At 45.2% G+C, this 13958-nt stretch overlaps 2 protein-coding genes across 2 annotated transcripts; both read right to left on the bottom strand.

Annotated features, from left to right (window-relative positions):
- Positions 1–3798: 3798 nt before the first annotated feature.
- LOC148660570 (snaclec rhodocytin subunit beta-like) lies at positions 3799–7191 on the bottom strand. The gene is made up of 4 exons (XM_088638102.1): positions 6866–7191; positions 6405–6493; positions 5175–5271; positions 3799–5089 (listed from the first exon to the last, which is right to left on the bottom strand). The coding sequence occupies exons 1-4, from the start codon at positions 7158–7160 to the stop codon at positions 5070–5072; spliced, it is 501 nt and encodes a 166-aa protein (XP_088494228.1). The 5' UTR covers positions 7161–7191; the 3' UTR covers positions 3799–5069.
- Positions 7192–7908: 717 nt separating this feature from the next.
- Positions 7909–13493, bottom strand: LOC148660569 (putative C-type lectin domain family 20 member A). Its single transcript, XM_088638170.1, has 3 exons — positions 13457–13493; positions 9955–10290; positions 7909–8258 (listed from the first exon to the last, which is right to left on the bottom strand). Exons 1-3 carry the CDS (start codon positions 13491–13493, stop codon positions 7909–7911), a joined length of 723 nt encoding a protein of 240 aa, XP_088494296.1.
- Positions 13494–13958: the final 465 nt, after the last annotated feature.

Genomic DNA, 13958 nt, shown 5'->3' with positions numbered 1-13958 from the left:
TGATGAAGCCAGTTCAGAGACGGGGGATTATTAGGAGGCCATGATTGGTAAGGGCCAATGGGAAATTTGGCCAGGACGCCGGGGTTACACCCCTATCAAGTCCCTCTACTCCCGCAGCTTGAGGGCACAGGCCTCCTGTCGGCGTCCTGACCCAGCTGAATCCGGGACTCGGAGCACCTGGCGTCGTCATCCCGTTTTTATTCCCCGTCCCTGTACCCGATCCCGTTCCGGTTTTTAACCATGTTTTGTCACGTCTTGGCTGGATCTCCCCGTTTGGACTTTTGGACTTCGCCCAGGATTCCCCCCCACCTGGACTCCTTGGACTTGTTCGCCCTGGCCACGCCCCCCCCGAGCACCAGTTCACCATCGCCACGCCCTCCTGTCTGTCAACCCCTCCTGATCCTCGCCGTCCTGTTCCACGTACTCCCGGATTATCCCCGTCACGCTAATCAGCACGGACCAGTGGTGAAGGCGATCGGACCCTACGCGGTGCGGAGAGGGAACGAGTCAGAATTCCAGGGAGCTGGAACCGGAGCGAGGTCGGAGTCAGAGTGAGGTCGGGTATCCAGAGGGCCAGGCAGCGAGGTATCCAAGTCCAAAAGACGCGAGGCAGAGACGTGGTCGGAGGCAGCGCAGGGTCGGGTACCCAGTAGTCAGTATAGAAAGAAAGCGCACAAGAGGAAGGCTAGGACGATCTCAACAGTGAGCGAGGCGTGCGCGGGTCTCAATGAGGAAACAGGGAGCGCAGTGCTAATTGCTAACAGCGGCGCAGGTGTGTACGCCGGGAGGTTTCACGCGGGAGTGTGGTTCGTGACGATACCATCTGCACAGGGTCCTGAACTCCGCTTCATCACACTGGTTTGCTTGAACACCAGCGCTTCCCCTGAGCAGGTGCGGCCTGAGCTGGTCGCTCCGAGGTTTCCTGTGTGTCGGATTGATTCATCGGGGATCCGTTCACCTGCACAGGGTGTCAGGAGAGGGAGGCCCAAGGTACGTGCACGGTGCTTATTGGAGAGTTGGTATCGGATTGATCTGAGAATCCCATCCAGCTGTTTCTTGAGCCAGGGCCAGGGTATCGGCTTCAACAACATGGCTGGGCAGCTTGTTCCACACTCCCACCACCCGCTGTGTAAAATGGTGCCCAGAAAACAGTAACAATGATGAAATCATGTGATGTACAATACCACATATAATTAAATAGTTAATTTTGACAGGGAGTCATTAATATTGACAGGGCGGCGTAATAAACAGCTGGACCCTATGCGGAAGGTTTAGTACAGATCCGAGGGCAGAGCAGAAGGCTAAATCCAATATTCAAGGCAGAGGTTGAGAATCCAGAAAAATCCAAGGAAGAGAATAGACTGAGCTGGCGGCAAGCTGGCAAGCCTGGGACTCTAATACTGAGCCTGGAACAGCGAGACGAGAGGGTTCAAACAGGGCGGAGCTGAGGCGTGACTGGAGAATGAGGTTATTAGTGAGGGCGTGTGCGGAATGGGGTTGTAACAGAACCAGCCTGTGCTCAGGAGTCAGTGACGTGTTTAATCTCGACCTCTGACAGGAGGCAGCAGCACAAGGTCTTTATCTGAATCCCAGGTCCTGAAGACAGGATAGATCTTCTCCCCCTGATTGAAGGCCATGTCAGTGAACGTGAAGATGTGAGTCCTGGACTCCACTGTGTAAAAGGAGACCTTCCTCTCGTCAATATCCACACACACCTCCATCTCCACAGGCTGACGCTCAGGGGGGGGAGAGAGGTCTTAGTGTGAGTAAGAGCAGGGAAAGAAGGATATTCCCCATCCAGGCTTAAAACTTGGGACTGATCACTTTTCGAAATGTAGCAATACCTGCCGAACGGGACAAGACTGATGACAATGTCAAAGATTAACACTCCCCCAGAAACTGAGGCTTTACGTTTAAATTCTCCCAAATACGGACTCCTTTGTAGGTAAGTAAGTGATGTTTGGAATCTGTATGTGCAGACAAATCTACAAATCCTACAAAGTTGTTTTTTTAGCATAGTACAGTTCCCGTGGGAGAAAAAAAAAACTTCCAAGTCTTTATTGACATGAAAAACATGATTCTGAATTAACAAAATGAAGCCTCACTAACTTCATTAGCAAGTTTTGTAAGTAAGTTTTTTTTACTGATTTTTAACAACAGGTTATTTGTTATTCTACAATTTCCCTCACGGGATCAATAAAATATCTATCAACTATCATTTGGATATAGAATATTAATATTTCAGTGTGGTTATTTTATTTTGTATGATATGTTTTACTTACATGTTTTGAGGTGAGTTGAGCATACAGGACTGCTCCTGAGTTATTCAGGAAGTGCTATTGTACATTGTTTTTTTTTCCTGTTCTCTTCATTGTATTGGAGAGTAAACCTCCTTACCTTCTTGTTTAATAGCCGCAGGTTGTTTTGAATAAAGACACCAAAGTTAAAATGTAATAGACAGGTGAGGTTAGCATTGTGCCTCACAGCTCTTGGGTCTGTGGTCTAAGATGCCTGCAGTTGTCCAGATAATTAAATGAATTAAACTGCATTTGAAAAGCAGGGGGTGGCACAATGGTGCCGTGGTAAGCATGGCTATCTTGTAGCACTACGGCTCCAGGTTCAATTCCTGGGGTGCTATCTGTATGGAGTCTGCATGTTCTCCCCATGTTTGTGTGGGTTTCCTCCCACAGTCCACAGACATGCTGGGAGGTTAACTGGCTTCGAGGAACATTGGCCCCGGATAGGCTCCGGCTCTCCAGTTACTCTGAATTTAATGAAGTATAGCTGTCACAATATAGTGAACAGTGTGCAAGTAAGCCTGACGTCTTCAGCTTGTGTTATCAGGCATGGAGAGCACAGGCAGGTTAGTGACATAGCCTGGGCTTGGGTTCGGCAGGAGGCGGGACATACCTGTCTCTGCACCCCTGGGAGCTAGGACTGGGATTTTTTGGTCGTGGCACTTCAGCTCACAGTGACTCTCACAACGTGAGGACCTGAGCAAGGAAAGCATTCCTCCTCCCGGCGCCACAGGGAGGAATTTGTTACCTTGTGATTTACTTATTTTTAAACACCTTTTAACTCTTAACTCTTAACTATTGTAGATGCATCTTTGTGATATTAATATGAAAGAGACTTTTCACTTTTGTATCATTTAAATAAGATGCATAAAATCTGTAATCAAGTTGGTGGGGGGGGGTCATTAATGTGCTGTCATTTCCACATCTTCTCATCTCCTGTAACTGGTCCAGTAGAGAGCCCCCTGCTGTTGAGGTCTGAGTACTGCAGATACAGGCCAGAAATCCTGGGACAAGAAACTGGAGGATAGAGCAAGGTGCCTGTTTAACACATTGGAACTCTCTTATCTCTCCAGTCCAGCTCAAAGACATGCTGGTAGGTTAATTTCTTTCTGGGAAAACTGGCCCTGGTGCGAGTGTTTTTGTGGGTGTGTGCCCTGTGATTTCCCGTCCAAGTTGTGCCCTGCCTTGTGCCTGTTGCTTGCTGGGATAGGCTCTAGCTTACCCACAATCCTGAATTGGAAGAAGCTGTTAGAAAATCAGTACATGGATTCATCTTGGCAAAACTCATGGTGGATGTTCACTCCAGTGCAAAGTATTTGATCATTACAAACATCAGTCTATGTAATTGATTAAACATTTAAAGTTGCTTTCAGGTTGAAAATGGAAGGGGCTTATGAGCTGGAAAGTGTACCCTCCCACACTGAGATCCCCAGGACAAACCCCGGCAGCTGTAGAAACTACTTGTCTTGTTTAAATGTGTACCTTTTTGGGACCTATTTGTTCAGGTAAAAAAAGATTTCTCTAAAGCAATATCTGTTTTTATTTTATTTGTTCAATACATTTTTAAGCAAATACGTCAGTATATGCTGCTCGCTGACTTCTCAAGCTGTGTGTGAGCAGAGCAAACAGCTTTATATGAAAGAAGATGAAATACCACTGATGTGCCCGACTACTACCGTAATTAATTGTTGCCTCTAATTAACAGGAAGTACCTAAAGGAGAATTTTGTCAAACCCATTGTGAATATAAGTAAAGTATTTAGACTATTTGCTAAAGTTTAGGAAGTTAATATATACTGATGGAAAAAAAAAACGCAACACCTCCACCTCCACACTCCTGTCTGCGTGGAACAGGCTGAAGAGGACCTAATGCCGCTGCTGACGAGTTCATTGCAGCCTTTGTCTGGCCGAAGCCGGTCGGGTGTGAGCAGAGGGCCTCTGACAGGTCGCCTTGCTCTAAGGCCAGCAGCATGGAGCCTCACTGTCCTGTCACTGATGTGGGCATTGTGTCGGCCATCAGTTTCAGCATCAGTACGGGTGCCGGATCTGAATCGATCTCTCAGATGGACCAGTCTGATGTGTCTGATGCTCTGGTTTGGTCACTTGAGGGCGACCGGATCTTGGTCGGTCATCCGTCCTGCCGGTCTGCTGAAACCTTCTCTGCAGTCGGGACACAGTGGAGCGGCTCAGTCTATAGTGTCTGGCAACGCTGGCACGTGACACGCCTGCCTGCAGCATGCCAATGACCCTCTCCCTTGCTTCTGGTGACATTCGAGGCATTATGGAATGACTAAGTGTGGCCTTTTTCTTGCAGTGACCTAAGCTTTGAATTAAGGCCTTTTTAAAGGTGACCTGATAAGGCATTGTTCCACCTGGATCTCATTTGGTAAAAGTGCACCTAACGAGCTTCCGTGTGATTGGCAAGTTGCAATGCCTCACTGCACAAGCTGTATTGCTGGTCAGAGGGCTTAAAACAAATTGACAATTTTTTGTGAAAGTACATAAGTATTCTCATTCCAGAAAATGTTGGGTTTCTTTTTTCATTCAGTGTATAATACAGCTACAATATTTAAAGTTAAGTGAAAATGTTTGTGAAGGGTCTTTATCAGAATTCATAGGGATTAATAAGAATAACAAAAAATGATCTCTCTTAAAAAGTTAAACGAAATGAGCCATAGAAGAAACTGGTTTAGTACCAGCAGGGGGCACTAGAGACACAGCTCCCAGAGCCCCAGAATAGGTAGTCTGGCTGCTGAGAGCTGCTGGCTGGGCTTCACTTGGTCTCACACTGACCTGAGGAGGAAAGACAGAACGAGTGAGAGGACACAGCTCCAGTGGGACAGCGGAGTGAGGGAAAGGAGACTTTGCTCTTACTCACCGTCTCTCTCCCCCTTGTGGAAGACTTTGCCATCCTGCTCTCTCCACTGCAGGGTTGTGTTTCCCATTGGAGTGCGCTTTGACAGTTCCCCTTGTACCTGGAAACAAGTTTTAGGAAACTAAAGACACAGAGACACAGAGAGCAGGGGGGACCAAAAAGGAGGGGAAACCAGGAAGAAAAAAAATCAAAACAAAAGGCAAAAAACAAGAAAAAAAAACTACAAAAACCCCGGGGAAAAATACCACAGACTGGGCAAATGGCACGTTCACATTCTAATGCTGATATCGGAGTGGACAACCTGAGGAAAGCCAGACCGAAGTCCGCTCACAGACACAGATGCCCGGAGTGATATCCAGAGAAAAGAATGGAGGAACGGCAGAACGCTTACCATTCTCTCACTGATATCGGAGAGAGCAAGACCAGGAAGAGCAAGGCAAGAGAACCCGCTCCAGACAGAAGCTCGGAGTGATATCCAGTAATAAGAATAGGCAAGCCAGCTCAACATTCAATCACTGATATCGGAGTGATCTACCCGAGGAAAGCCAGGTGCAGGACCCGCTCACAGGCACGGAAGATCGGAGTGATATCCAGTGATTAGAATAGAGGAACTGAAAAAAAAAACAGCCCAGAGAACAAAAAAAAACTGCGGCAAGACAAAAAAAAGCGCCGCTCGCGGGGTCAGTAGGTGGCTCAGCAGTCTGTCTCGGACTTCCAAAGGGACTAACTGTGGGGAGCAGGAGAGCGGAAAAAGACCCATATGCGTAGCGGTGAGACGGGAAAAAGGCCCGGGCTCATTAGTGCAAAGAGTTCAGGAATGCCGTATAGAAACCTATGCCCTCAGGGAGCGGACGTGGGGCGCCCTGGTGCTAGGCGGGTCTCAGGACATCCGAACGTCAATGCTGAGCCAGGGCAGAGTGCAAGACCCGGACATATATAGCCCAAGGGAAAGAGAGGGACAGGAAGGACAGCAGACCGGAAACTAGAGACAGGACAGAGAAGGAGCGCCCTCTGGCTGTAGAGGGCGTGACAATAGCCGTGTGTGAAGCAGCGCGGATACCACCACATCTCTGTCTCTGTGCTGCGGTGGAGGATGAAGCCCGTTCGCAGCTCAGAGAATCAGTCACACGGCAATACTGCTCTCAAAGGTAGAGCTGATCGGCCCCCGGAGAATGATCTATACATTCTGGACAGGATTTGTTCTCCAGGGCCCTGTGTAGCTTCTGTTCTTACCTGCTTCAAAATGAACTCCTTCGCTGCAGGATCATTGGGATCCTGTCCGTTCTGCTGTCTCAGCTCAATCCTCAACACAGCCCTTTTCTCTGGGGAAAAAGAAAACAGGCTCTTCCTAGTGACCAGGTTGGTGTGATTCTCCCTAATTTGACCTTGACCATCTACAAAACTTGTGCTCAGAGTAAGAGTGCCGCCGCTGTCAGAGTAAGAGAAGAATGTGTGTGGATATGGTCTTTTCCCTGAGCCCATATCAATCTCCACCTAATTAGAAGGGCTCAAGAACAAAGGTTGAGAACCTTTTGAGATATCTGTGTGCACCCAACACCTTCTGTAAAAGGGTATGAATAGTGCTTGATGCCAGTAATTAAGCACACAGTACCTGGCAGGGTAACAGAGGCTAAAAGATTAAAGTTCTGGTCCAGGTCAGTTTTAAAAAAAACAATTGTGTCTCTTCACTCTACCTGAGTAACACATGAATGGGTGCAGCTCATGACAGCTCACATCTGTCCAGTACCCATCTGGACCAATGGTGGCGCAAGAGAGCTGGGTCTTCCAGTTGGCATAGCTGGCCCTCTTTCCACTGACCCACTGCCAGTTCTCCTTACCATGGTACATTCCGATCCAGGACAATCCCGAGACGTAACCTGGAAGCTTTTGAAGCTGCTGATTTTCCTGCTGACTGTAAATGGTGACCAGGTACTTGTTCAGGGATCTGCAGTGGCTTTGGGCTTGACTCCATGACATGAGTGTCGACATGAAGACACACCTGTCAGCGATACTCCTGGACCTGTCGGCTGAAAAATCCCATATTGAATGAAACAGAAGATGATAAAACCAATGATGGAACAGAACTTCCAGTGGAATCAATCGGTTCATATTCCAACATGTTTAGAAGGGGAGTTTTTCTGTAAGATTTGCTTGGAACACCAAAGGAAAACTAACACCTGAAAGATATTTGTGCAGAATTCCTGTAGTTTCACACCCGACATATCTGCTTGAGGGTTCACCACTAATTGGTTTCTGTTTTTTTCTGTTCTTGATTTGTTCTTCCTTTCCTGCACTGCCCATGCTGTGACTGTATCTTTAACATTCTTGATAACTGACTTTGAGCATGGGGGTGAAGTGGTAAACATTGCTGCCTCAAAGCGCTGGGGCCACAGATCAAAGATATACTGGTAGGTTATTTGTCTCCTGGAAAAAGTGGCCCTGGTGTGAGTGTGTGCATGTCTGTCTGCCCTGCATTGTCTGTCCATTGCTTGCTGGGATAGCCTCTGGTTCCCCCACAACATTGTACTGGATAAAGCAGTTAGAAAATGGATGGATGGATAGACGACTGACTTTGCCAGCAGAGGCAGGTTTGGAATGGGACTTCTCCAGACTGAAGCAGTGAGACAGCAGTGCCGAGCGATGTCAGTAGTACTCATTTCCACACTGATGCTTGCTCAGAAATTGTTACAGTGCAGGCCGGTATAGAACAAATAGAAAGTATTTATATTTGGATTTGTCACAGGAACTTACCATCACAACAGAAGAACGTATACATTTCACTACAGTAGTAGTCACGCCACTGGGCTGGTTCCATTGCAACACAGAGCTGATTTCTATTTAGGTTGTTTGGTTCTATTGAATTCCACAGTCGTAATGATGAGTTTCCCCCATCATCCCACTCCCAAGGATCGTTGAACAGCCCGATCCAGAAGTTGCTGCCTTGTGCCGTCGCTTTCACTGCTTGGTTCTCACTGGGGCTGCTGATGGTGACCAGGTCAGCGTGCTGCTGTCTGCATTGATCTCGAGCAGTTGCCCAGGTCTGACTCTGCTTAATCAGGGTGTAGGTCCTGGAGCCCTGGCTGGTCTCTGATGAGGAGAAGAGCAGGCGAAAGAGATGGTTTTATGTGTGGACGGGCAAGTATGACCTGAGTGAAGATCGGCCTCTAAGTCAGAAGGGCTTAGAAGTTAAGTGGAAGGAAAGATGAAAACTAAAAGAAGGTTTGCCAAATGGCCTCCAGTCTCTTGTAACCTTTCTTATTTTCTTAGGAAACCATTAAAGAGTAAGCAGGGAGCTCCAAGGTAGTGTTATTTCCCTCTTGATGCTATAAAGGCCTGACAGTTTGATTATCACTTCTGGAGTGTCTCTTTCCACATACCTGTATAGAGGTGTCTACCACAGTTAGGAAATATGACATCAAATTTTAGTGTAGTAGAGAAAAGCAGTTTCAAAACAGAGCTTGAGAACACAGTGAGATTGTCATAATCCTCACAGTTTCTTACTTCTTATCAAATGATAATGAAATGGCTGCATTCTGCCCCTAACGAAATTACAGGTATAGACAAAACTATTACTGTTCTCAACATGAATTGGATTTGTATTTGCAGTACTGAGTTTCATGTGAAGCGATAACATGAGCCTGAGAATTGGTTATTGACAGGACCTGGCAAAGGTCTAGAGTGGCTGAAACCAACCTCTTGTGCAGTCTCCTTGCTGGGGTTGAGGTTCCATTTATAGTTAGGAGTTTTCATTTATTTCAATACAGATCCAAATGTCTCAATAGCCAATCAGAATCTTGGGTACGGGGCTAGATGACAGAATCTTTGCGAGATGTTATCAGATGGATAGACTTACCCAGCTTGAGTAAGCTTGATCAATTTAGTGAAGAAGAGTGGGCAAATATTGCAGTGTCCACTTATACAAGAATACTCACAGGTATAATTTCTGCCAAAAGTGCCTGTACCAAATATTGACTCATGGTGGCGAATACTTATGCAATCAGTTATTTTCTGTTTTATATTTACAATTAATGTAGGAGGATCTGTAGAATTATATTTTGAGTTTAACATTATAGAGTTTTGTCAATCAATGGCAAAATAATCCTAAGTAAATCAATTTTGATTCCATACTGTAACACGGTAAAATGTGAAAAAGTCCCAGGGGATGTACACTTTTGATAGCTACTGCAATTCATCTTTCAGCATAAGTATAGCCAATTGGAGTCATGGGGATACAGGGCTAGATGACAGAATCTGTGCATTGTATTGTCCACAGTGTCATCAGACTGATACGTTTCTAGTCCATAACTAATGACACACTTCAGGGTTCAGCAGAGGCAGAATAGCTCTGATTTCAGTGTTCGGGCAGTTGATCAGTTTTGAAATGCTTAAAAATTGAAATCCAGAAAAGAATTGATAAAATAATGAGGTATGTTACAATAATATAAGAGGAAGTCCTTAAGATCCTTAAGACTAGCTAATGCATTTTAAAATGTTCCCCAACAAACAGACTGAGTCCTTTCACACAAGTTGAATTGCTGTACACTCAGTGATTCAGTGGTGGCACTGGGGCTTGAACCTTCCTTTTAGAGACTTCTTTTATCTACTGGACAACCTTCATGTATGAGAAAAATCTACTTGTGTTCTCAATACAAATTTGAGTTAATTAGGTAGGCGGTGCTTTTGGTCTTGACATGAAATGGATTCAAAATGAATGAGAATTCATTTAGTTGTTTGTTACCACTACAGTGATTCTTCTTAAGACCTTTGACATTTCTCGGCTTACCTGTGGAGCACATGAAGTAGTTCAGGTTCATACAGAGTGTATCTTCCCAGGTGCCTTCAGCGTTGACTTGAGCACAGAAATAGGTCCTCATCCAGTTGTAGCTGGTGACTTCCTCCCCACTGGACCACTGCCAGTTTTGTTGGTCACGATACAACCCTATCCAGGCTTCTGTGTTGTTTCCAGCTAAATCTAACAGTATCTCTTGCATTCCTGCATTATTCACATCAGCCAGATCAGTGTAGGTCGTTCTACAGTACTGCCAGGCTTCATTCCAGGTCATTGGAGTTTCTACATAGTGGTATGTTCTGATCTGAGAGTGAGCCACTGCGCAGAGCCCTGAGGAACAAATCACACAAGTTGAGACTGTAACACCTGTTTTTCTATTATAAGATTTCTATTGTTTGCATGTTGGGGGTGTCCAAGTGCTCATAAAGTACCCTATTCTGAAAGGTCAAACTACGGGCATCCTCAGATGTGTTTGCACAGCCGTCCTTTATCTGATTGTCTCACAATGACCTTCCCTTTCTGAATCCATGTTCTCCAGTTCTTCAGTAGGCTCTGCCTCAAGAAAGCTGTTGTTTTGTAAGTACAGTGGGGTCTCGGCATCTGTGAATTAAAAATTTGCGAATATGCTTATTTGTGATTCGTCTGGCCGACAGGGTCTTGGATGAAAGAGGAGCAGAATGGGATGGAACTGAACTGAAGGTTGTTAAGAGCAACTTTCAAATTAGCAGAACAACAGAGTAAGAAAGATCGTGAGACGAATCTAGTGAGTGAGTGAGCCTCTCCCAGGACCCTGCCCAAGTACCCTCTACCAGTGTCTGCATCTCAACATGGTTGTGTTTTTGTACTGTAACAAATGCTCCTGGTTCAATGACGTTACAGGCTTCCTTTTTCATTTCAGTGTGGCATGATAATCACTGAGCAGGGAAATAGCTGGGAAGGCAGCTAAAGAAATTGCAGGCATCCACTGGACACAAAAGAGGGATTCATGTTGTTAAACTTATAACTAAGTGTGTGATTGCAGTTATTCCTTTAAGATGATAAGCATTATCTAAATTAAATTAAAGCCAATGCATTAGTACTTTAATTATCATTTAAGGGAGGCTTACATAACTCTTTTAATCATATGTACTGTATGTGAACTTGACCATTCGCTATGGTTCTCTGCACCAAACACTGGTGAATATCAAGACCCTACTGTGTCTGCTTCAGCTCTAATTGAAGTCAAGATTACTGAAGGTCGGGCCTCAGTTTCAGCTGAAATACCTACCCATCACAAATTTCAGACACACACTGCAGTGACAACATCTTGGAGTTCCCACTTGTCCGGGCCTAGGTTAGATCTCTACCTCTCCTTGCAGGGAGAATGCAAGGGGTTAACAGGCCATGTCCCAGCTCCCTCCAGAGCGCAGAGTGGGATTTTGCATTGTTCCCTTAGTTACTGATGATTTGTCTGTTGCCTCTTTACTGGGAATTTGATTTCTTTGATTTGCATGTGAAGCTGCATCACTCCCCTCTATACAAGCCACTGCTGTTCCCCTATATCCTACACTCAGAACATTTGGTTATTTTTACCTGTCTGTATATGACAATCGTCTTGTACTAGGAATCATTTTATTGATCTTCTTTGAACATCAAGAATTATGCACCAAAACTGAACACAATATTCTGAATGGGATAGTATTAAGCTATTGTAAAGCTTGAGAATAAATTTCCTTAGTTCCTCTCTTTGTACTGTAAACCTCAGCATGAGTTTGCCTCTTTTATAGCTTCCCAGCACTTTCTTGATGAAGACATAGAAGACTCTACATCAATATGCAGAACGCTTTCATGTGCAGCTTTCTGCTTCCAAAGCACCCATGCAATGTGTATACCAGTGTGGATAAATTTGCACTACATCAGTGTTAAATTTCAAAGTGTTTGCCAAGTTCATAAGTTTGTTCAAGTCTTTGTGCCATCCCTTTGCTGCTGTTTCTGTGTTTGTATCTCCCCTTGTGTTTGTTCTTCAACTGCTTTGCCAGCTGAATCCTACTCAAAGCCATGGAAGCAGATCAGGAAGAGCAACAGCCCTGTAACAGAAGCCTGCAGTGTACTTGAGCTCAGTCTGATTAATACATGGTAGAGATGGCATTGTACCCAAAAAGGCCCATAATAACCTGCAACACTGATAAAATGCATGATGCTGTAATAGTCACGAAACAAAACTATTCCTGGACACAGGGCCACATTAAGACTGTCACAGCCACCTCCCAACACACATCACTCCCAAACAACAAACACAACCGTGCCCTACATGTCATTACATTTAAAGTTCAAATCTTGTCCAAAACGTTGTACAAAAACAGAACTTAAGACAAGTTAGAATCAAAACGAAAGAGTAATTTATTGTTACGGTTGCGAAAAGCCACCTTGGCCCTACATACGCATGTACAGTACAGAAGCATTTGGCCCAATTGGGAAGCGCCGCACTCTCAAATGGGCACAGCAGCACGTCGTATGCTTGTGCAGTCACAATTAATAGGCTACTGCAGGCATTGCTTAAATGGTTTTGTGGTGCTCTGACAGCAGTCTCTGAATAGTCCATTTCTGAGGGCTGTTCCTCTTACAACAGGGACACGAGGAACCAGCACGCAACTTGGTACACTTCATAAATCGAATCCAATCAATGACAAACCAATGCACCGCCGGGCGTTCTGGGTGAATTTAGGAACGCACCCATATGTGCTATAAAGCACACAGCACGTAGCCTGTGAAAGCAAAATGCAACATGAAGAAAAAAAACTACGTGAAAACCGTCTATGACAGCTAGCTACAGACTAACAAACAAAGGCATGGGGTTGGCACAGAAATAATAACATCATGTAAACAGGCCTAGTTTAGTCAAGTAATATTCACCTTAGCCCTCTTTCTGATGTATTCTGAGTTGGCGTGTGATGTTTGGTGTACATCACAAAGCGAAGGCGGCAGGGCTTGGCGTTGAATATGATAACTGTCCAGAACTGGAACTGCCCAAGCGTGCTTTTTTTAAATGTCATTTGTTTTCCATGCTAAACTGGATAGCTGTGGCAAGCTCCTTATGCGAGTAGCTTACTCAATGTTGCACCACAACTGGCGGGATTTTTTATTTTACTCCGACATCAAGAGTTTGACAGCGACTTAGCCAATTATATCACATTGACCTCCCCCCTTACTATTACTGGCAGGGGTACAGTTGGATACAAGACAATCTTTAACAATACTCCAGTCCCTAATGATGTGATATTGGGAACAAGGGCCACTATAATAAAATAAGAATAATTCAACTGTGGCACAGCACCAGGGCACACAGTGCCTCATATAAATGATTATACAGATCTACATTTTGAGCAGTGTTGTGGCAATATGGAGAATTGCACTATGCTTGAGCAGGCAGTTATTCAATCTCTCTCTCTCTCTGTTGCGATTAAAGAAGAGGGTGAATATGTTTGCCTCTGACTGACAACAGAAACTAAAAACTCACCTGCAAACAAGAGAACAGTAAGGCTGGTCTTCTCCATGGTCGCAATCTGTAGAGGGAGAGGGAGACAAGGCTTTAATCCCTAGTTTCACGCACTTAATAAGTAAACATAAATGAATAAAAAGTAAACCTGATAGAGGAGACATCCGTAGGTGTGATGGAAAACTGACAGAGCAGATGAAATTTTTTCAGCTTTTGCAATTAAAATGTAAGATCTCAGACCCCGAGAGTGAGAGGAAATCTGCCTCGTTAATCCCTGTCAAAAGGCAAATGAATCATATAGCTTGAGAGTAGAATCCGCTTAACCATTGCAGTTCCAGGTTGTAAGATTCCGCAATCCATGAGCTCTCTAACCGTTTCTACCAAAACAGGGACGGTGGGGGAGCTGGAGTCAATCCCAGCAAGCAACGGGTGCAAGACAGGGGGCACCCTGGACAGGGCAACAGTCCATCAGACACAAACGCACTCTCCACATGCACATCCAGTAGGGGGTCACAGGGGAACT

This window comes from Lepisosteus platostomus, chromosome 6 (assembly GCF_059453375.1).
Source record: "Lepisosteus platostomus isolate fLepPlt1 chromosome 6, fLepPlt1.hap1, whole genome shotgun sequence".
Lineage (NCBI taxonomy): Eukaryota > Metazoa > Chordata > Actinopteri > Semionotiformes > Lepisosteidae > Lepisosteus > Lepisosteus platostomus.
Note: the sequence above shows the minus strand (reverse complement) of the source record. Positions and strands in the feature narration are given on the sequence as shown.